The sequence below is a fragment of the Tenrec ecaudatus genome, chromosome 10 (assembly GCF_050624435.1).
Source record: "Tenrec ecaudatus isolate mTenEca1 chromosome 10, mTenEca1.hap1, whole genome shotgun sequence".
NCBI classification, from domain to species: domain Eukaryota; kingdom Metazoa; phylum Chordata; class Mammalia; order Afrosoricida; family Tenrecidae; genus Tenrec; species Tenrec ecaudatus.
Window position 1 is genome coordinate 99071924 of NC_134539.1, and position 23374 is coordinate 99095297.

At 50.6% G+C, this 23374-nt stretch overlaps 1 protein-coding gene across 1 annotated transcript in view; it reads right to left on the reverse strand.

The window, feature by feature from the left end:
- The window catches only part of LOC142458127 (myosin-3), a 31143-nt gene that overhangs the window by 632 nt on the left and 7137 nt on the right, over positions 1 to 23374 (reverse strand). The window contains exons 9-38 of the mRNA XM_075559171.1: positions 20667 to 20770; positions 20444 to 20582; positions 19154 to 19272; positions 18925 to 19074; positions 17470 to 17640; positions 17072 to 17378; positions 16890 to 16960; positions 15816 to 15903; positions 15615 to 15732; positions 14864 to 14987; positions 14622 to 14758; positions 14280 to 14535; positions 13871 to 14113; positions 13611 to 13787; positions 13345 to 13490; positions 13171 to 13261; positions 11833 to 12222; positions 11598 to 11724; positions 9521 to 9639; positions 9158 to 9354; positions 7520 to 7703; positions 6510 to 6675; positions 5435 to 5559; positions 4173 to 4481; positions 3849 to 4052; positions 3638 to 3763; positions 1295 to 1465; positions 1098 to 1202; positions 685 to 780; positions 431 to 568 (exon numbers count right to left, since the gene is read on the reverse strand). Coding sequence (XP_075415286.1) covers positions 431 to 568; positions 685 to 780; positions 1098 to 1202; positions 1295 to 1465; positions 3638 to 3763; positions 3849 to 4052; positions 4173 to 4481; positions 5435 to 5559; positions 6510 to 6675; positions 7520 to 7703; positions 9158 to 9354; positions 9521 to 9639; positions 11598 to 11724; positions 11833 to 12222; positions 13171 to 13261; positions 13345 to 13490; positions 13611 to 13787; positions 13871 to 14113; positions 14280 to 14535; positions 14622 to 14758; positions 14864 to 14987; positions 15615 to 15732; positions 15816 to 15903; positions 16890 to 16960; positions 17072 to 17378; positions 17470 to 17640; positions 18925 to 19074; positions 19154 to 19272; positions 20444 to 20582; positions 20667 to 20770 — 4898 coding nt within the window. The remainder of the gene's footprint in view (positions 1 to 430; positions 569 to 684; positions 781 to 1097; positions 1203 to 1294; positions 1466 to 3637; positions 3764 to 3848; positions 4053 to 4172; positions 4482 to 5434; positions 5560 to 6509; positions 6676 to 7519; positions 7704 to 9157; positions 9355 to 9520; positions 9640 to 11597; positions 11725 to 11832; positions 12223 to 13170; positions 13262 to 13344; positions 13491 to 13610; positions 13788 to 13870; positions 14114 to 14279; positions 14536 to 14621; positions 14759 to 14863; positions 14988 to 15614; positions 15733 to 15815; positions 15904 to 16889; positions 16961 to 17071; positions 17379 to 17469; positions 17641 to 18924; positions 19075 to 19153; positions 19273 to 20443; positions 20583 to 20666; positions 20771 to 23374) is intronic.

The window sequence follows — 23374 nt, forward strand, 5'->3', positions numbered from 1 at the left end:
GGGGGCGCCCCACTCTGCCCTATGGGTTTCTCTCTGAGTGGATTTTAACTTTGAGTTGGATTTGACTTGAGTGAATGTGCAGTGAGTATCCTGACTCTGAGAGGTCTCTTCTCTAAACTAAAGGGTTTTCTAAGATTCTATCCAGGAGCCCTGGTGGCATCGTGGTTATGAATTGGGTGCTAACCACGAGGTCAGCAGTTCAAAATTACCAGTTGCTCCTGGGGTTTCTACTCATATACAGAATTAGTTAAGGAACTCCACAGGGGCGGGTCTGCCCTGTCCTATGGGGCTGTTTTGCATTAGTCTGGGCTCCATGGCAGTGCGGAGATGCCTTCCAGCCCCAAACACCTGAAGGTCCCAGTGGGTTCCGCCCAGCCGTCCCAGAGCTGCCCCTGCTGCTGTCTGCTGAATGGGGAAGGAAATGACTTACCCTGCTGGAGGTGAAGTCCCGGGTCTTAGCTCGGAGCTTGTTGACTTGGGATTCAGCAATATCCGCCCGCTCCTCGGCCTCCTCGAGCTCATGCTGAGCTTTTCGGAATTTGGTGAGGTGAGCGTTGGCTTGTTCATCCTGAAACCAAAGGGCCCAGGCTGATGAGGTCAAGTGCCCCCTCCGCCCCCTGCCCACTGCACACACCCCTCGCTGACTGGGAGGAATGGACAGAGCCCCGCACGGGCATGACTTACCGCCTCCTCTGCCTGCCTCTTGTAGGACTTCACCTTCACCTGCAGCTTGTCCACCAGATCCTGCAGCCGCAGCACATTCTTCCTGTCCTCTTCGCTCTGAAAATGGAGGGTCCTGGGGCGACGCTGACCACACACGTGGGGGCGGTACATCTCTAGCGACATTCTGGCATGGGCCTTACTCCTCAGTGGCATTTGCATGTCACAGAGAGCAGCTTTCCTTTGTTCTCCACCCATAAGCCGGGCCCCATGGCGTCCATTTGGATTCACGCCCACCCTGCTCTCTAGGGTTTTCACAGGCTGGCTGTTCAGAAGTGGATCCCTATGCCTTCCCCCTGAGGCTCCTGTGGGTGGACCTGAACCTTCCACCTTCCAGGTGGTGTCTGAACCACCCAGTGACTCCTCTTTCCGTTTACCTGGTACGTCAGCTCCTTGACCCGGCGCTCGTACTTTCTGAGGCCCTTGACAGACTCCGTGTTCTTCTTCTGTTCCGCTTCCAGCTCCAGCTCCAGCTCACGGATCTGTGGGGAAGGGTCAGAAGTCAGTGTGAGGCCGTGGTGGGAGCTGAGGGTCGGGAGGACTCTGCTGAAGTGGGGATTCTTCCCATAGGTACCCGGTTCTCCAGCTTCTGGATCTGCTTCTTGCCCCCCTTGAGGGCCAGCTGCTCCGCCTCATCCAGGCGGTGCTGCAGGTCCTTCACTGTCTGCTCCAGGTTCTTCTTCATCCGCTCCAGGTGGGCGCTCGTGTCCTGCTCCTTCTTCAGCTCCTCGGCCATCATGGCCGCCTGAAAAGCAAGTGACACCCACCCCGAGTCAGACAAAATCAGATGCCCAAACCTGGGTACTACAGAGGCCCAGGAGAAATGCCAAAGGAGAAAAACAACTACAGGTAAGATCATGATTGAATGTGCCCTTCCACCACCAAACCCAACCCACTGCCGAGTCAATGCTGACTCATAGCAACCCCATCACACAGGCTAGAGCTGCCTTCTGTGAGCTTCTGAGACTGTAGCTCTATGGGAGTAAAAGGCCCCATCTTTCTCACTGGTGGTTTTGAACTTCAGACCTTGTGGATCACAGTCCAATGTGTAACCACTACGCCTCCAGGGCTCGCTCCTTCCACCACAGAATATGACAAGAGATCCAGCAGTTATATGGAATTAAGACACGACACCTCAAAGGCTGGCTGAGGCCTGGTGGTTGTTTAATCTGGGCCCTGAGAGAACTTCATCCACCCCAGGAAAAGGCTTTCCTGGTCATCGCTGGGTGAAAATAACTCCAACGATCCTTGTTTTGAAATTCACTTTATGCCACTTCATTTTTACAAAGGAACTATATGAATACCTGTTTTCACCAGCCTAAAGGAATCTGGGGGTGTAGTGGTTTTACTCATCAGACTGCTAGCCATCAGCTGTGCCTCAAGAGAATGAGCCAGACCTCTTACTCCCATAAAGAAGTACCGTCTCGGAAACCCACAGGGCAGTTCTACCCAGTCCTCCAGAATTACTATGAGTCAGAATTGACTGGATGGGAGTAAGGTTTTTTGCATAAAGAAATCAGAGTGGGGTTTCTGCTCCCCACCCCACCACACCCACCAAAAAAGGGGAGGTGGGGAGAGAGTCAAGGTAGTGTCCAGTAATTCAGGAGAATGTGCAGCCTGAGCAGTGAAAACAGCGTCCCCAGTGGCTTATCTGGGAACTACATCCAGCATCTCACTATCAAGGGGCCGTAACACTGAGCTGTGTGTGATGTTCGTGTTATTTTAGGTTTTGTGCATTATTGGTGTGACTTGATAGGTTATTTGGGCTTGGGGGTTCTGGCATGGCTCAAAATATTTTTCTCGTATAAATGAACATGAATTGCTTTTTTCACTTGACACCATTTGGCTTATGAAAGGTTTCTTAAGAACATTCAACTCTTGGATACCGGTTAAGGCTGGATTTTTGGAGGCCCTGGGATTCAGAGGAGTTTAATCTGATACACAGCATCTCAGGTTTGGGGATCCAGAGGTTAAGACGTGGGGTGTGGCTGTGCTGGAGAGCTAGAGGTGAGAGGCAATGTTCTCCCATCAGCAGCAGGCGACGTTGTTGTAGCTGTGTCTGGACCAGAGATGACCGCCTCAGAGGGAGCAGGCTAGATGGTGGTGGAAGGGAAGCTAGCTTCCTGGGGGCTGAGATTTCATGCAGTATTAAATTCTGGGGGTCTTATTTTCATATTTGGAATTAGTTAGACGCTGAAGGAAAGATCACACATCTCAACGAGCATGTGGAGAGAAATGGGGTAGAATTCCTTCCCGCCTTTCTCTTATCCAAACTCGAAAGCTAACAAACAGACTCACTGGCACCGAGTCAATTCTGACTCATAGAAACCCTATGGGACAGGGTAAAACTGTCCCCATGGGTTTCCCAGACTGTAACTCTTTATGAGAGTAGAAAGCCTTCTCTTTCTCCCTTGGAGGGGCTGGTGATTTTGAACTACGGACCTCGTGGTTAGCAGTCCAATGTTTTAACCCACTGTACCACCAAAACTTCTTTTTGCCATGTTCTATTCATTTTGTTGCTGTTGCATTGAGCACAGTAGGGAACAAGTTGAGTTTGAGGGGAGGTGGAGCAGCATTCAAGGAGCCCTGGTTACAAGATGGGCTGTAAACCACAAGGTCAGCAGTTCAAAACCACCATCCACTCTGAGACAAAGATAAGGCTTTCAACTCCCATGCAGAGTTACAGTCTAGGAGCCCCATGGAGCAGTTCTACCCTGCCCTGTAGGGCTACTGTGATTCAGAAGAACTGGCTGGCGGGCAGTGAGCTGAGTTGGGGAGCAGAATGCTGGTCATTGTGTGACCTGAGGAGACCCCAATCTGTCTGATAGTAGCAAACTCGGATTCAGGGCAGGGAAGGGCATTTTAATACAACACAGATCTCTGCAACCAAACAGGAGACAGAAAGAGAAAGTCTTACATCCGTAACTGCCTTCTTGGCTTTCTCGTCTGCGTTCCTTGCCTCCCTGCTGGCATCTTCAACCTCACTTTGGAGATGCGTGAGGTCTGTCTCCAGCTTCTTCTTGGTATGGATGAGGCTGGTGTTCTAGGGCAAGACACGGGACTCTGTTACCCTGGGGGAGCTGAGGCCTCTTCCTCTCCCTCCCTGGCCCCCCTGACTGTGCCCTTACCTGGGTGTGCAGCAGCTGTACCCTCTCATTGGAATCCAGCAGCTCCTGCTCAGCCAGCTTCCGGGCTCTCTCCGTCTGCTCCAGAGACGCCCGCAGCTCCTCCACCTCGGCCTGCAGCAGGCTGCCTCTGCGCTCCGCGATCGCCAGCTGCTCCTTCAGGTCCTCCTGGCCCCGCAGGGCATCGTCCAGGTGCAGCTGGGTTTCCTAGCCCGAGAGAATGGGGAAAGCAGATGAAAAGCTGAGGCTTTAGGACCACCAGACTAACCGACAGCTGGAAGAGCTTGAAGGTAGGGCAAGGACCCACAGCGTGGAACTTTCTCAGACCTTCAGCTGGCTCTGGACGGCCCGGACGTGCTTCAGGGTCTCGGCAGCCTGGCGGCTGGCGTGGCTCAACTGGATCTCGATTTCATTCAGATCGCCCTCCATCTTCTTCTTGATCCTGATGGCTTCATTCCGGCTCCGCACCTCGGCATCCAGGGTGCTCTGCATGGTCTCCACCGTCCTCTGGTAGTTCCTCTTCAGCTGCTCCATCTCTTCGTCTTTCTCCGCCATCTTCCTATCAATGTCCGATTTCACTTGGGTCAATTCAAGCTGGATTCGCAGGATCTTGGCCTCTTCGTGCTCAAGAGTGGCCTTGAAGGAGCAGAAACAAAACACAAACGGGACCAGTGATGGAAGAGAACCTGCCACGCTAGCCTTTGGGGCTAGCAATGTGTCAGTGGCCTAGGCCTGGCCCTAGAAGTGGTGGGGCTGGCTCTGGTAGATTCCTCCCCTTCTAGGCAGGTCTGATGCCCATTCCTGTGCAGCCACCACCCAGCTGCCAGGGAAGCCTCGCCTGTTTCTGTGATAGTGGCTGGGCTTCAACAGAGCTTCCAGACTAAGACAGATGAGGAAGAAAGGCCTGACAATCAGTTTCTTAAAATTAGCCGATGAAAGCCCTATGGATCCAAGGCAGTCCCATCTGTTGTACACGGGAGCACCATAAGTTGGGGGCCAAGTTAACAGCAGCTAATAACAACCTTCCTAAGGCAAACTCTGTAATATTCAAAATTATCTTTACAAAAGGCCTTCACTTATGTTCAGTGCAGAAATGAACTCAGCTTCATTGTTATTGGTTTTGATGAGTACATACTGAAATCATCCTATATTTTAGGAGTTTAAGGCACTTTCTAGATACTTGGAATTCAACTAAGCACTCCGTCAGAATCTCATTTTCTAGCTCATTTTAAGAGTTTCAACGTAATTAGGGCAAAAGGCAAAGGCCCCTCAATGAGATGGATTGACACTTGGCTGCCACATGGCTGAGAAAGATGAATAATCATGAGGCTGGGGCAGGACTGGGCGGTGTTTCTTCCTGTGGCACACAGGGTCACCATGAGTCAGAACTGACCCCACGGCACTTAACAACATTTCACTCAGCCTGTGGCCACCCTGTTGGACAAGAAAGGAGCAAGCAGTACGAATACCTTTTCAGAGGCAGGAATGAGGGTGCTGAGCAGGGCCTGAGACCCCTACCCCCCACCTTACCCCCTGCGGGCCACAGCTCACACAGGTACCTGACGCTCCCTCCCCGGAGCTCCCCTCACCTCCGCTTCCTCGAGCGCCAGCTGGACATCAGCCTTCTCCAGCTCCATCTGCTTCCGGGATTTCTCCAACTCATGGATGGCTTTGCCATTTTCAGCCATTTGTTCTGTGAGATCTGCTATCTCCTCTGTAAGGAAACGGGTCTCAGGTACACCCAAGCACCTCTAACAGGTTTCTGGGCATGAGAGGCGCAGGTGAAATGCTTTCTAACTAGTTCATTAGACTCGTCGCATGGAGGACCACTGTGTCGGAGGACCCCTGTGTTGGAGGACCACTGCGTGTTGGGGGACCACTGTGTTGGAGGACCACTGCGTGTTGGGGGACCACTGTGTTGGAGGACCACTGCATGTTGGGGGACCACTGTGTTGGGGGACCACTGTGTTGGTGGAGCACTGCGTGTTGGTGGACCACTGCGTGTTGGTGGACCACTGTGTTGGAGGACCACTGCGTGTTGGAGAACCACTGTGTCGGAGGACCACTGTGTCGGAGGACCACTGCGTGTCGGAGGAACACTGTGTTGGGAGGACCACTGTGTGTTGGGGGACTGTTCTGCTCCATAAAGTTATCAGTGGCCAGGGGTTTTGGTGGTGGTGTTTTTTCTTTTTTTCAGGTGTAACCGCCAGACCTTTCTTTTGAGCCCCCTTCTGGGTGGACTGAAATCTCCAACCTTTCAGTTAGCATCCCAGGGAATTAACTATACTGAACCACCCTGAGCCCCCAGGGCTGCCTTGTGTATAAGTAAGTGAGAACCAAACCTACTTCTGCCCAGTGGGCTTCAAGGGGTTACAACACCCACATGTGATGACTCCCAACATGCAACAAGATGGAACTTCCCCACTGGGGGAAGGGGGTTGTGGCTGCCATCTTCATAGAAGCAGACCGCCAGGCCTTTCTTCCGCAGTACTACCCGGTGGACAAGCTTTTGTGCCACCCCAGCACCCCCGTGAGGGTGAACATCACTTGGGCGTGCAGGAGCACCCATACGGAACGGGAACGCCTGGGTCTGAGAGCGGTAGCTGCGCAGTGACGTCACATGCACACACGCACGATCACCCGCCCGCGGCCTGGCTTGCTTACGCTCTAAGTTCTTGTTTTCTCGTTTCACAGTTTCCAGTTGGTCTAAGGCTTCCTCGTAGGCGTTTTTCAGCTTGAAGAGCTCCGTGCTCAGGGAGCGGGACTCCTTCAGGGACGCCTCCAGCTCGGCTTGGCTCTCCTCACACTTGGTCTTCCATTCGGCCAGCACCTGAGACAGCGCCAGGAGAGTGACACACCCCACTGACCAGCAACTTCACCCCGGCTGCCCACTGGAGGTCCCAAGGGTAGCGAGCACTCTGAGCGGGAGGGCTGGGCTCAGAGGCTTTTCTTGCTAGTCCCTTGTTCTCGATGATTCGACTCACCAGGATTCCATTCCATGCGTGCACTCACCGCCGTCGAGTCAGTGCTGAATCATGGCCACCCTGCAGGCCGGAGTAGCCTGCCTCTGTGGGTCTCCAGACTAACTCTGGGCGGGAGTAGGAAGCCCCGCGCGGTCTTTCTCCCCAGGAGCCACAGGTGGTTTCCAGCTGCCGGCCTTGCCGTTAGCAGCCCAACACAACCCCTGCACTACCGAGCCTCCCGGGCCATCCACCAGCCACTCTCTTCCTCCCCAACATTCCTTTAAGTAGGACTCTCTCAGACCCCAGCGACCTTTTCCGAATGTAGCACTGGCCCTGCACTTTCCAATATTTTCATTAGCTCAGCCTAACCTTTCACACTGAACGGGGAGCTTCCAGAAAATTCATCAAAAGGGGTCTCAGATGAATTTCCACATACCAACCCAGGTGGACCAGCAATGTGGCGGAAGGCAAGAAGCCCGGGGCTGAAGCACCCTGGAGAAATCAGTGGGCTTCCAGGGGTAGTGTTTAGTCAGGACCTCGACTCCCACCCCATGCCCATTCTGTTTTACAGCTGAGGAAACCTCGTGCCAGCCAATTTCATGGCATGCCCAAGGTCACTCGACTCGTGTTGGCAGAGTCAGTGCCAGACCTCCTACCACGAGGCAGGTCCCCTCAGCCGAGAGTTCAGCCAGAGCAGGGCAGACCACACACCTTATCAAAGTTCCTCTGCTTCTTGTCCAGGGCCGCGGCCAGGGAATTGGCTCGTTCCACATCAACCATCAGATCCTCCACCTCTCCTTGCAGCCTCTGCTTGGTCTTCTCCAAGGAAGCACATTTAGCGTTCACGGCCTCCACTTGCTCCTCGGAATCCTGAAGGCGCTGAGCAAGTTTTTTCCTAATGGGAAATGCGAGAGAAGTAGATGCTATTGAAGTTGCAATCCTCTCCCACGCCGGTATGCATCAATGGGGACTTGCTGATCTAAGCGCTGGAAGGGCCCCACCACTCGCTTGCTGACGTGGCTAAGCCCCAAAGACCCATGGCTAGGCCAAAATCGACAGCCGGCCAAATGGAGGAGGGCCACCTCATCTAACCCCCTGGCCTGGGCTGGGAACATTTTCCCAGAACCCTGCCAAGCTCACCTGATCTGGGGGCCACCTTTCCTTCTCCCATGATGCCCTGGGAGACCTCAGCCCCCCAGTGCTACCCACTGGGAGTACTGCCCAGGCTTCCAGAGCCAGAGAGGCCCACGTACCATCCCTACCCCTTTCCTGCCCTTACCATATTTGATGGAGGGATGCCCCTGGCTCATCCCCCCAACAACCCCAAAATGTCTTTGGTTATTGTCAGTGCATTGCCAATACATTGTCAGTGCGTGTATCAGTGCGTCAGGGGTGCACACTGACTAGTGGAGCCCCCCACATACTCATTCCATATTTGAGCATCCCCCGCCACTCACTGGGCAGCCCTCTACTTTGCCACCAATGAGAACTGGCCATCCAGAAGTTTTCCGATCCATGGCAGCCAGAACTGGCTTCTGCTCTTCACCTTAAACACCTATAGGTACTGCTAGCCACTCACTACCTGATCCCACCCCTGTGCAGGTAGCCTGCCCTTCCCACCCAGGAGGGGCACTTCGGAAGTATAAAAGGCTGCAAAAGTACCAGTTGGCTAATGTGGGGTCTGGACCATCCCTGATGCCTCTTAGGCTGGGTGCTACAATGAGACCCCAGTGTCTAGTGTCTGCTTCCACTCAGCCCCCCACAAATGCAGCCCACCTTCAGGCCACCAGCTGCCTGCCATCTATCATCCCTGTGCGAACCCTGCTGACTCCATCCCAGCCCTCCCTCCTCTACCCAGCACAATGGAAGCAGGGGGAGACCTCACCCCCTCTCCCTCCCAAGTGGTGAAATACCATATGATAGAAACCTCCTTTGTACATGCACATGGGGTCCACCAGTCAGAGACCCATCAGATTGTATCTGGACAGTGGGCCCTTGGGGTATTAAGTAAGTACTGTCAGATGTGACATGTAGTTAGAGTAGAAAATAGTCAGATTGTAGATGTTTCCCATGTATCCAAAAGATTGGAAAACAAGATGGCTGGGAATTGGGGAGCACGTGTACCTATTGCATCCATCAGCCCAGGAGAGTTTCTTGTCTACCAAAAGCCAGTGGCCAATAAGCTGCCCTGTCTCTAAGATCAAAGCTGTTTTACGCCATTAAGGGAGTCAGGGCATTCAAAGACAAAGGAGATGAGGCAACAAGACAGATTCTTTCCCACATATTTCTGTAGGCAGTGTGAGCTGTCTTGTGATTGATTAGGGGCTGGAGGCAGATCAAGTTGCCTACTTGGCCTCCTCCAACTCCTCTGTGCGCTGGATGGCATCTGTCTCGTATTTGGTCCTCCACTGGGCCACCTCACTGTTGGCCTTGGACAGGGCCCTCTGCAGCTCGGCCTTGGACTCCTGCTCCTCCTCATACTGTTCCCGCAGCAGATCACAGTCATGGCGCGAGGACTGCAGGGCGTGGGCCAGGGCGTTCTTGGCCTGCCAAAGTCAAGAAGGAAGAGCAATGTTGGATGTGAACTGATGCCCTGTGCCAAACGCAACCCATTCTTTGCCTGCCAGCATCACCCACGGACTAAGGTGGCCTTTGTTTCTGCACGTGTGATTTGAATGCTGGATCAAGGACGCACTCGCTCTGATGGAGTACCTTGCTCTCTTCCTCCAACTGCCTTTTGAGTTCTTCTATCTGTTGGGTAAAGGCCTGCTTGCTTCGGGAAAGCTGGGAGACAATGCTTTCCCTTTCCTCCAGTTGGCGGCCCAGCTCACCTGTGTGCAGAGGGAAACGTTGTCATCTTAGTCACAACTACCGGGCCCTACCCGAATCCTGACATCTACTCCGGCAGGCAACAGCATGACAAGGGGAGGAAAGATTAAAGTTGTTGAGGATGTCATCATGCTTGGATCCATGCTCATGGAAGCAGCAATTGAGAGCTCAAATAACAGTGCTTTGGGTACATCTGCTGCAGAAGACCTCTTCTAAGTACTGAAACGCCAGGAGGTTACTTGGGGGACTAAGACGTGCCTGACCCAAGCCAGGGTCTTTTCAATTGCCTCCTATGCATGTGAAAGCTGGTCACCCAAGGAGGAAGACCCAAGAGGAATGGACGCATTTGAATTGTGACGTTGGTGAAGAGTAAGAAAAGCATCCTGGGCAACCAAAAGAACCAACACATGTGTCGTGGAAGGAGCACAGCCAGAATGCTGCTTAGAGGCGAGGACGGGGAGACTTCGGACAGGATGCCAAAGAGACCCGTCCCTGGAGCGGGATATGGTCTCGATAGTCGTTGGACAGTGAAAAAGAGGAAGACCTCCGACAAGGTAGGTTGACACAGTGGCTGTATCAATGGGCTCAGCCATAAGACCAATTGTAAGGATGGCCAAGGACCAAATTGCATCTCGTTCTCCTGTAGATTGGGTCACTATGACTGGGAACTGACTCAATGGCACCTAACAATAACATTCTAAAAGTTTGGGAGATAACATAGTGTAAGGTATGGCCCCTTCTGGAGGAAAAGGGAGAAATATATATATATATATAAAGATATTAATATATAAGATATATTAAGATATTAATATATTGTATAATATATTATATTAATATATTATAATTAATATATCAATATCAATATATTAATTAATATATAATGTATTAATATATGATTTTATATATAATTAAGATATTAATATATAATATAATATATATTAAGATATTAATATATATTAAGATGTTAAGATATATATTGTTGTAAACTCCCAAGAATTTGTAGTCACATCTATCAACGAGAACAGTGGTAACTTTGATGAAGGGCACCTAACAACTCCCATCAGGCCTTTCCCATGGCTGATGTTTCCAACAGTTGGTTGGTTTTGTCATGAAAATAAGCCTCACTTTCCTTAGGACTTCCTACCTCTGGCAGTTGGAAACTAGACTCTTCGATGAATATAGTCAAGTTCAGGCTTGGTTTGGGTGTTGACAGAGAGATTCGAGATTTTAAAACAAGTGGGGTACTTTGTGATTCCACAGGAGAGTCCCCAAGGATGGCTCTAGCAGGGGCAACAAAACCTGTCTCCTTAGCTGTCTTGCTTGTGGGTATGAGCAGAAGGGTGATTCACCTGTGCTCAGAGGCGAAGAGACTTCCCCTGGGTAAAGCCATGCATTCTAAGCTACTGTTCCAAAACTGTTCCTCTATATTTCTATGAAGGAGCCCTGGTGGGGCTGCGGATTCTGTATGGGGCTGCCAACAGCATGGTTGATAGTTAAAACCCACCAGATGCTCTTCAGGAACAAAATAGGCTCCCATAAACAGTACAGTCTCAGAAACCCTAAAGAGGACGTCTATCCTGTTCCCTGTAAGGGCGCAATGAGGCTGAATCTACTGGATGGAAGTGAGTTTGGTTAGGGTTTAGAGGCTAGCCTCCTCCTTCAGGATAAAATAGCTCAGCTCACTGCCAGTGAGCCCATGCTGACTCATAGCGACACTACAGGACAGGGTAGAACTGCCCCTGTGGGTTTCCCAGACTGTAACTCTTCATGGGGGTAGAAAGCCCCATCTCTCTCTCAGCCCAGGATAAGGTCCAAATTATCATTCACCTTAAAAATATGCTTTCCTAGGAGTTCTACCCCACCCCCACCCCAACGCCACCAAATCTGTCCCTGCTTTGGACCAGTTGTCCCCCCTCTGGGGCATCCGTGACCTCCTGCTGTTCTCAATTTCCTGCCTCACCAGCCTCAGTCTGCAGACGAGACTTCTGCGTTGTCAGCTCACTCAGGCTTCTCTGCATCTCCTCGTTCTTGTTTCTAGACTCACTTAACTGGTCCTCCAGAGTCCGACATATCTTCTCCAGATTTGCCTAAAGGATTAGATGCGGGTGTGGAACAGAAAGTCAGTCGACCTTGGCGCTGCCTAGTCCAAGGTGGCTCTTTGAGCAAAAGCCCCCAGGAGCACCCTGCCCAGGCACCTTAGACTTGGCCACGCTCTCCACGTTGCTGGCCAGGTCGTCCATCTCCATCTTCAGCTCGCTCTTCTCCTTCTCCAGCTTCTGCTTGACCCGCTGCAGGTTGTCGATGTGCTCCCCGAGCTCGGCCGCGCTGTCCCCATGCTTCTTCCGCAGGGTGGCCACCATGGCCTCATGATGCAGAGTGGCCTCCTCCAGGTCCCTGCGCAGTTTCAGGAACTCAGCCTCTCGCTTCTTGTTCAGCTCAATCTGGGTGGAGGTGACACCTCCCGCCTCCTCCAGCCGCTCACTGAGCTCCTCCAGCTCCCGGGCATAGTCGCTGCGCTGTTTCTCAGTCTTGGCCCTGTTGGCCCTCTCTGCTTCGATCTCCTCCTCCAGCTCCTCAATCCGAGCCTGCAGAGGGCAGCCAGTCCTGCCAGAGTGACACAGTGCCCTGGACCGGCTTGCTCCCATCCCCATTAGAGGAACAGAGAAATCCTAGACTTCTCTACAGAAGGGTGAGTAATGTCTATCTATTTCCCTTGCTAGAATTTCTCTCTCTCTCTCTCTCTCTCTCTCCCTCTCTCACACAACATAGTCCTTTCAGAGGCCAACCTAGGATATTGTGTTGATCATGGTGGTTTTGATGGAGGGCTTTCTGGTGCTATGAAAACATTATCCAACAATGCTGCACCAGACTAGTGAAGGAACCCAAAGACGAAGGGGACCCATGAACCTGCTCGCATCATCCACTGCCCTTTCCCAGAAGTCCTCAAGCACATTCCCCTTTGCGTTCAGTTGGCTGAGATGACTCAAGTGCCCATTAGTCACCCAATTGGGGGCAGACTAAAACATGAAACAGATGCCCAAGGGTCATAAGGAATTTGACTCCTTTTCCCCAAGAGCATTGAAGCTGTTTGCTTCAGGATGCTCTGAGGATGTAGACAGCTCTGTAGGCACCACTAGCAAATATGTCGATAGAGATATACTGGCAAACGATGAAGAACAGGAAAGTTGGGCTAAAAATCCAAATTTCATTATTATCTAGAGAAAACGTCCAGACTATGACAATGTTGCCAGAAATAACTGCAGGAACCCAAACACCAAGCTCATGGAAACCCTGGCTCTCACCCACAGCACAGCCCGAACCAGCCCTACCCTGCGCGACATAGGGTGATTTTCCATTGAAATAAATACTGACCAAAATGGTTCTGATGGTGTATTTTTTTTAAGTTATGGGAACATTGTCTAGCATTGCTGTCCCAGACTAGGGCGAAGGAAAGCAATGAACCTGCCCACCTGCCCACTTGGCTATGGCAGACCGCCTGGCCCCATGTTGGGAAGGAAAAAAAGCCTTCTGACCTGCAGCTCCTTGATTTTCTTCTGAAACTGGAGACCCAGTGTTTGTTCATCTTCCACTTTGCTTTGGAGTTGACTGTACTCGAAATCCTTCCTGGAAGGGGAAACACAGACTGTGTGGAGACAAAACGCCTAGCAACCGCACAAAAAATGGAACCCGGTTGTCGGGGAACCTACTTCTTGCATCTCTCGTCCAACTGTTGTTTGTCATTCTCCAGATCTAGTATGCACTCCTGGGCAAGCTTCAGGTCTCCCTCGAGCTTCCTTTTGTTCCGTTCCAGGTCCACGCGGAGCTTCTTTTCTTGTTCTAAGGAGCTTTCCAGCTGAAATGACAATCCAAAAGGCACCATTTCCACGGAAGAATAAATGTCTCGTACCACAGGACTCTGGGAGACTCTCCCCATCCTGAAGGTCTAGGGATCCTTGTAACATCCTGTACTTACGTCATCGACTTGCTGTTCTAGTTTGCTCTTGACTTTGCTCAGAGAATTGACTTTGTCTTCTTCAGCTTGGAGGTCATCCAGGGTCTGCTGGTGGGCCTCTTGGAGAGCCTTCTTCTCCCTGGTTAACTTGGCAATGGTTTCATCCAGCCCAGCAAGTTCCTCAGTAAGGTTTTTGACCTAAGAAAACCACAAGCCATGATGAGGATAGATTTTGATCCGCTAAGACTACACCGGGCTAGAAAGACGCACGGAGAAAGTACCTTGTTCTCTGTGGCATGTTTCTCCTTCTCCACCTTGGCCAGTGTCAGCTCAAGGTCATCTATGTCTTTCTTGAGCTCTGAGCATTCATCCTCCAGTTTCCTCTTCTTGGCCGTCAGCTCCGCATTGATCTCTTCCTCGTCCTCAGCCCTCTCTGTCACCTCTTTGATTTTGGCCTCCAACTGGAATTTGGCTTTGATCAGCTGGTCGCATCGCTCCTCTGCATCCAGCAAGTTTTCACTTTCCTGTAAAATAAAATGTCACTGTAGCCATGGACGAAGTAAGGTTTTTGACACTCTGGAATTTTGCTATGTTGGAAACCCTGTGTAACATATCGCAACTGAATGATCCGGTGTCCCTAAACAATCAAATCCCGAAATTGAGAGAAAAGGAGTTGTTCTCCATACATACAGCTTGAACTTGTAGCTGCAGGTCATTTTTCTCTTGTACCAGGGTCACCAATTTTTCCTCCAGCTCCTTTCGTTTAGCCTCTGACTTGGCGAGCTCATCTTTGGTTTTGGCAAACTCCTCCTTCATGGTGGCCATCTCCTTCTCGGTCTCCGCGCTCTTGAGCAGGGGCTTGATCTTGAAGAACAGCTTCATCCAGGGCCAGTGCTTGACGTTCATGAAGGAGCGGATGTTGTACTGGATGCAGAAGATGGATTCCCTACAAGCAAAATCTTGGTTACTCTCCAAAGAGACTCACCCCTTGCCCCGCAAAGAGCTCCTATTTGAACAAAGACTGTGCTCAACCTTCTCTGTACCATCTTCTGGAATTCCACACGCATCAGAAACCCTCTGCACACAGCTTGGGTGCGGGTGATCAGCTTGGCCAGGCGGTCATCCCGCATCTCCTCCAGTGTCCCCAGCAAGCCGGCCTTGAAGAACACCTGGGGAAGAGTTGAGGGGAGAAGGGGGCCATGGCTCCATCATCTGGAGAAGTTCATTGTACTAAGAGAATTAGAGGCCAGCACCCATCAGAACCGATGCATTACCTTGGTGTGTCCAAACTTGTACTGTGTGTGGTCAATGTCAATAGAGGCCAACAGTTTTTCACATGCTTTCTTGCTGTCGATGAACTGCCCCTCGGGGATTGCGCTGGCATTCAGCACACGGTATCTACCATGCAGACACAGACACCAGCGCAGACTGTTAGCCAGGCCATCAGTCTTACAAGCCATCTAGTTCAGGCCTCTCCTTTCATACGGCAAGGACAGCAAGGTCCAGAGAGCTGAAGGAACCTGCCCAAAGCCACACAGCATGGAACAACCTAGAACCTGGGCTGCCTGACTCTTCAGTGGCACAGGGAACTTACCATCAAGTCTATTCTGACTCACGGCTGCCCCGTGGGCATCAGAGTTAAACTTCACATCACAGGGTTCCTAAAGGCTGGCTTCTCAGCAGTACATCACCAGGCCTTGCTTGTGAGACAACTGGGAGGTGCCTTGAACTTCAGACCAGTTGGTGAGCAGTCATGCACATGAGCCATTAGAACCCCCCCACCTCCACCCCCCGTCTCAGGGATTCTTTCTGACTTTAAGGCAGGGCTTTTTTTCCTGCCAAGTTGTATATACATTAAGTGCCTGAGAATCAAGAAGAAACAAGGCTATATATTTTAGTCAAGGTTATTCATTTTATGTGGAAGTCAGTCCGTGGTTGATCTTTTGGGGGAAAAAAGCTCTTTTCCTCGCATCTTCTCCCTGCACACATCTCGGAGGAAACCTGCAGGACATTTTTATTGCCCACCTTTGTTTAAAATCCCCATAGAGAATCCTGTTTGGGAACCCCTTCCTGCAAATGCGGATGCCTTCAAGTACACCATTACACCGCAGCTGATGGAGGACGAGGCTGTGTTCCATAGCCCCTGCAAACAGACACAAGAAACCCCAACTCACACACCCTGTCTGAAACACTGAGTGCCAGCCCGCCCACCAGCAGGGGTCCTACCTGCGGTTTTGGTTTCATTGGGGATGATACAACGCACAAAGTGGGGGTGAGTTGTCCTTAGATTTGACATCAGCTTGTTCAGGTTTTCCTAAAAGCAGATTACATTTGCTTACAAGAAACCTCAAACCCCCAGCCAAGGAGTAGATTCCGACTCATACTGACCCTATAGGACAGAGCAGAAACTGCTCTTTGGGGCTTGAGACGGAAAGTCTTTATGGAAGCAGACAGCCTCCTCTTGCCCCCAGGAAGTGGGTTTGAACCACTGCCTGTCTTGCTGTTAGTAGCCTAATGCTCAGCCCCTCGCACCACCAGCACTCCAACAAGTCTTTGTAAACACAGAGGCAAGTTTTGTAATAAAAGATGGTTGAAAATCATTTTAATTCTCAACAAAACAAAACTCTCTGCCATCGAGTCCATGCCAATTCATAGCCACCCTATCGGACAGGGTAGAACTGCCCCCATCAGTTTCTGAGACTGCAACTCTGTTTGAGAGTAGAAAGTCCTGTCTTTCTCCCTCAGAGCCTCTGAGAGCTTTGAACTGCTGACTTTGCAGTTAACAGTCCAACGTGGAACCACTCTGCCCCCAGGATCCCACTAATTCTAAAGAAGAGTGAACTTACCTTAGACTTCTAACAGTCGCCATGAGTTGGAATCCACTCAATGGCAGTGGATTTGGTTGGGGGTGGAGGGGGTGTTTGGGTGGTTGGTTTATGGCTAGAAGAGCTGGTGAACTAGAGACCGGTGAAGTACATTATTTCTGAGACCAACTCAAGGAGAACACTGTGACCGTGAGATGCCACTCCACATGTCTGTCCTTCACACAAGCCAGGCCATGGATACTCAGGCCACACCGCCCAGTCCACCCAACCAGCCGTCCTACAAAATGATGACTAACTCCTGGATCTATATTTCTTAGCCCTCACACGTGTATATTATCGCCCTGCCATGCGACCTGACTAAGTGACAGTCCTCAGATCAGGACAATGTTACTGTTCTCACACAAAGTCTACGCTGCTCATTCTGGGATGCCACAAACCAGCGACAGGCAAACAAACTTGGGGTCACTTTTCTTACCCTGAAAAGGGCCGAGACCGTCTGGAAGGAAGAGCCCTTCTTCTTGGCGACTTTCTTCTTTCCACTGTCAGCTGCAAGAGTGAAAAGAGTGCCACGTCTGAGCACAGCGACGCGACCTCAGGTCCCGTGGAGCCAGCAGCAGACCACAACCCGAACGCAAGGCCCTCCCGAGAGCCCATTACCATCGGCCGTGGCAAACGTGGCATAGAGGTGCGCCAGGAGCCTATTAGAGGACTTCTGGTACAGGCCGACCACGGTCTCATTCAAGGGGTCCTTGTTCTTCTCCAGCCAGCCGGAGACACTGTAGTCCACCGTGCCGGCGTAGTGGATCAGCGAGAAGTGGGCCTCAGCCCTGCCCTTCACCACCTTGGGCTTCTGGAAGTTGCTGGACTTGCCCAGGTGCTGGTCATACAGCTTGTTCTTGAAGGAGGTGTCTGTGGCCTTGGGGAACATGCACTCCTCCTCCAGGATGGAGAAGATGCCCATGGGCTAGGCGTGAAGACACACGGGGTAAGTATGCATGGCAATAAAGAGCTGCAGAGTGTATGAGAAGTGGCTAGGTTGATTAAAAAGGTGATACCTTCTCGATGAGCTCGATGCAGGCAGCCAGGTCCATGCCGAAGTCGATGAAGGTCCACTCGATGCCCTCCTTCTTGTACTCCTCCTGCTCCAGCACGAACATGTGGTGGTTGAAAAACTGTTGCAGTTTCTCGTTGGTGAAGTTGATGCACAGCTGCTCCAGGCTGTTATACTGACACCAAAATATGATGTTAGCATGGGCAGTTAGACTTCCGTCAAAGTCAAGGGCACAGGGGCACCCCTTCTCATGGCCTCTGGTGTCGCCAGCGCATCATCAGGTTAGATACAGTCACATTCTTCACTGCCTACTTCAGATCACTCCTCCTCCTCCGTGGGACCTCCTCTTAACTCCCCATCAGAAGAAGGTGCTTCTCCTTCTTCCAAGTGGCCATGGCTGGCTATCTCCCACACACCAGCCTTACAGTATACTTACCTGGCACATGCCTTGCATATTTTTCATGTTCCTTCACAAGAGGACAGGCTCATCTTTTAATTCATGCTTACGTCTTATAGCAAATGATACACCTTGATGAGTGTTTTTAGCACAGAACCTGCTATTGTGTCGATTCCAACCCATGGCAATTCTATCGGATTGAGTACAACTGCCCCTGTAGGTTCTCGAGACTGTAACTCTTTACTGGCGCAGAAAGCCTCCTCTTTCTCCCTCAGAGCGGCTTGTGGGCTCGAACCGCTGGTTTGTGGTTAGCAGCCCAAAGTGTAACTCACCATACTACTAGGCTCCAACCGGAATAGGTTTGTAAAATATTGGATGACTGGCTTATTGTTCAATTCTCTCGATCCCTTTTCTGGCTCCCTCTAATTGAATAATTGCTTTTTCTCTCTCTTTTGTCCACTTGGTAATAATGCCTTCTAAAACCTATCTTAGCAGGAGTCACCCATCCCCCAGGTTGAAATCATGCAAACGCCTCCACCCCTCACTGGTACACCTCTTCTGTCTGACCCACCTTCTGCCTGGTTTTCATAGCAGGTGCTGGGACAGGTCGACCTTCTCGATGGTGTCCCCATTTAAACTAAACTAAAAGAGTTGGCACAACACCCATTGTGACTCCTGGCGACCCCATTCATGTCACAGTACAATGCTGCTCCCAGAGGGCTCGATGGCTCATGTTTTCAGGCGTAGATTCCAGGCACCTCTGGGTGGACTCTAACCACCAACCTTTGGTGTATCAACGTGATTGAGTCAACAATTTCTGCATAGTTGTTACACAGTGGGCTGTGACCCGCATGGTCAGCAGTTTGAAACCACCAGAAGCTCACGGGAGAAAGACTGGGCTGTGTACTCCTGTCAACAGTTACAGTCTCGGAAACCCACAGGGGTCACTGTGAGTCCACATCAACTCAGTGGCAGTGAGTTGGGTTTTCCTAGAAAATCCCAGGCACCCATCCCGCACAGCACACAATGATACATGAACGCAGGGCCCCAGGTGACACACACCTCAAAGATTTCAAACCCCGCGATATCAAGGACCCCAATGAAATGCTGTCTCGGGAGCTTCGTGTCCAGTTGCTGGTTGATGCGTGTGACCATCCACAAGAACAACTTCTCATAAACAGACTTGGATAGGGCATTCACTGCATGATGAACCTGTCAGGGGAAAGCGGGGTGGTTCCCTCGACGTCCCTGGGGGAGCAGGGTCCCTTCCCAGCCCCGGGCAGCTCCTTACCTGATCCACAGTTTGACCTTTGGTAACATACTCATTCCCAACTTTCACTCTGGGGAAGCACAGAGCCTTCAGCAGGTCCGATGAGTTCAGGCCCATCAGGTAGGCTGTTTTGTCAGCCACTGGTCAGGAAAGAAAGGCCATGAGAGAGGGGTCTCCCAGGGCTCCGCAAAACAGAAAAGCAGTGTTGAAAATCGATCAGGTATTTCAAAGCCTAGATGTGTTCGCCAGGGGCTGGTTCTGGCTTTTGTTCTTGTTTTGCTTTGTATTTTCCTGAGTAATGTCAAATGCAAAGGAGTATTTTATTCTTTCTTTTCTTAAAAAATTTAAATCATTTTATTGGGGGCTCTTACAATTCTTATCACATTTCACATATACATCCATTGTGTCAAGCACATTTGTACATTTGTTGTTCAAAACATTGGCTTTCTACTTGAGCGTCTGTATTCTTTCTTTTTTACAGTGATCACCACTTGAAGGAGCCCTGGGGGCACTGTCGTCTTAGCATTGGCCCGCTCCCTGCAAGGTGGGCTGTTCAAAACCACCAACTACTCCTTAGGAGGAAGATGGGCTGCCTGGTGTGGTAAAGATTTATAGTCTCGTAGCAATGGAGTCACTTTGAGTCAGAATCAACTCATGGCAGTGAGTTTGTTTTTATTTTTGTTTCATTTGGCTTACTGCCATTCTTTTCTAAAGCTTTTTCATCACTTAAAACTGAACTCTGAACCCACTAAAGCAATAGCTTCTCCCCCTGCCCCTGCCCCAGGCCCTGGTAACTACTGTTCCATTCTCTGTCTCTTGACGTTTTGCCTGGTCTACCTGTTCCATATAAGCAGGTTCAGTCACTATTTGTCCTTTTGCATGGCCACGGTGTGCTTCATAATCCTAAACTCTAAACTGCTTACAAAATACTTGGGTGGCACAAAAGCTTTTGCCCTTGACTCTCGCTGAAAAGGTTAGCAGTTTAAACCTCTGGAGAGCCTCTTAGGTGGGCAGTCCTAGCAACTGCTTCTGACAAGCCCACGGAGCTTAGTTCAGTCCTGCCACATGGGCTTGGCAGAAGTCAGATTGGGGCCCAGAGAGCCCCGATCACTTCCCCTTGACTCTGAAATGGGAGCCTTCCTGGGATCTCACAAACGGTGTGTGCTAACAGTACCTAAGACACCCGAGTACCGCAGAAGCCCCCTTTTCCACAGGGAAGAGGCACCAGATGACCACAGTCCTCTGAGATCACCTCTGTCCTAGCCCTCCATCCCTGGCACTGGCGTCTGGCCTGCCCCGGTGATCCATTACCTTCTGTGCCATCTGGCTCGGCCTGCTCCTCTCGCTGCTTCTGCTTGAACTTCATGTTCCCGTAGTGCATCACGGCTCCCGTCAGCTTGTAGAGCCCAGATTTCTCTTCCGGGGTGAAGCCTAGGATGTCAATGGCACTCTGGCATTGAAAGAACACAAGTCAGGCAGGTGTCCAGGTGGTGGATGACGGACAACCCACGTCTCTCTTCCAGGCCCTACTTACATCCGTTGCCAACAACTCCTCAGCATCATCAATGCTGGCCACCAGGATTTCTCCCTGGCTGATGAACGGGTAGTCATAAGGGTTGGTTGTAATAAGCAGCAGCTCTGAAATGAAGAAGAGCTTGCGATTAGATAGATACAAGGAACTGTCCCACCCCCACCCCCAGCCAATGGGAGCGCCTGCACTCTGGGCATAATCAATGCTCATGGAAACAGCAGTCAAGAGATTAAATGATGTATATTGCATTGCGGAACTCTGCAGTACGAGACCTCTTGAAAGTAGTACAGGGTATTATGTTGAGGATTAAGGGATCCCTGACCCAAGCCACAGTATTTTCAATCAGGCAATCCATATGCCTGTGGACCTTGGACATTGAATAAAGAGGACTGACATTGAATAAAGAAGACTGAAGAAAAAGAAATGCATTTGAAGTATGGTGTTGGTGATGAATATTGAAAGACCACCAACAGGACAAACAGATTTGTTTTGGAAGAAATCCATCAGAGTATTCCTCAGAGGCAAAGATGGTTAGACTCCATCTCGCGTGCTTTGGAGAGACCAGTCCCTGGACAAGGACCTCATGCTTGGTAATGTGGAGGGTAGTGAGGACGGGGACGGCTCCCAATGAGACGGACGGATACAGTGGCTGCACCAACAGACTCAAATTTCAGAGCACCTGTGAGCATGGAGCAGGACCATGTCGTCGGCGTGCTTCTGTGTTGCATAGAGTTGCTATGAGTCAGAGGCGGCTCAAAGGTGCCCAATAGTAACCCTGTGCCGATCGTGCCCAGGTGGTGCAAGTGGTTGGTTGAATCCATCTGGAGAGGCCTGGGGAGGGGGAGGGGAGCATGCAAGCCTGACCATCATCTACTACAGAAACCCCAGGTTGGAAACGCGGGATGGAAACCCCAGTTTCTATCTTGACATACAGGGGATTGCCATGAATCAGAATCGAGCCCACAGCAACTGCGGTTGCTGTTCCTTTCCCTTGCCCTTCCTTTGACCCTGGCCCTGGAGGTTAGTGCTGGAACCTCACTTGACTGCGGAGCTGCAAGTCTCTGTTTAGACAGCCTCAAGATACGCAGCCACAGTTGAGTGTGAACTTCAGGGAAACCTTTGCAGGTTGACTGTGAACTCCGGGGAGACGTTGGCAGGTTTTCCGTGCAGTATAGACGCAGCAGTCCAGAGAGGGTACATGCACTCTCTTGGTCTGCAAATGATGGCACCTCACTGGGTTGGAGAATAATGGTGGGCCAGAAGGCCTAATGAGCACAGGAAGACAGTGTGCATGCAGGCGTCTGCTCTGTGTGACTCTAGAGGCACAGTGAACATCCATCCCCAGGCTAGATGTTTCCATCTACTCTATACTGGCATTTGGTGGCTGGTTCGTTCCAAGATAGAACACAAGGGGGCGCTAAAGGACAAAGGCTTCATTCTCAGAACCAAAAGGGCTGCCAGCAAGCCTATTCTGACTCACAGGTATGGCTCTACAGAACTGTCCCTGTGGATTTCAGAGACCATAAAATTTTATGGGAACAGAAAGCCTTATTGTTCTCCCATGGAGTGACCGGTGGCTTCAAACGGCTGACTTTGTAGTTAGTAGTCCAACACCAACCCACTAAACCACCAGGATTCCTTAGTGCTTAGTTACTCAGGTTTGCATTCACCAGCTGAATTCCACTAGCCAAAAGGCCACTAACTAAAACGGTGAGGGCCTCAGAAGAAAGGCCTGGTGATCTCCGGCCATGCATCAGCCACTGAAACCCTCACAAAGCAGAATCCTACTCTGACCTATAGCGGGTAACCGTGAGTCGAAATCAACCCAATGATAGAATAATCGTGTTGCCATCAATTGGATTCTTTTCTTTTTATTTCACATTGGTATTCTGCTACTGTCAGAACAACCTCGTCCGATTTCTGAAATAAACGTCCTCTTCCATGATGGGCTGCTAACCACAGGTGAACAGTTCTAAACCACCAGCCGCTCCGAGGGAGAAAGACAAGGCTTTCTGCTCCCATAGTTACACTCGCTGTGAAACACACAATATTCCTCTGGTTCCTTGAGGCTTCCTCACCCCCCCTCCACTATCATGACCCCAATACTGCCTTTCACTTCGGACCAAACTGGAGCATGAACACTCATGACACACGAAATCCAGGTTAGATAAACCCCTCAAGAATGAAAATGGGAGAAGTGATACCAGGAGGGTAGGGAGCAAGTGGACAGAGGAGGGAAGGAAAGGGGAATTGAACACAATGATCAAAACATAAATACACACACACCAACGAGGGGGAGGAATAACACAAACCGTGGGGAAAGGGATACAGCAGTCAGTGCTAAGATATGAAAATAACAATAATTTATAGTTTATCAAGGGCTACAAGGGAGGAAGGGGGAAAGGAAGGAAAAACAGAGGAGCTGTTACCAAGGGCTCAAATAGAAAGTAAATGTTTAGACAATAATGATGGTAATATATGTACAAATATGCTTGATACAATTGATGTATGGGTTGTTATGAGAGCTGTTAAGAGCCCCCAATAAAATGATCTTAAAAATAGAAAATCATAATAATTTATTAATGATGAAGGGTTCATGAGGTAGGGGGAAGTGGGGAGGGAGAGGGAAAATGAGCAGCAGATATTAAGGGCTCAAGAAGAAGGCAAATGTTTTGAGAATGATGATGGCAACAAATGTACATATGTGCTTG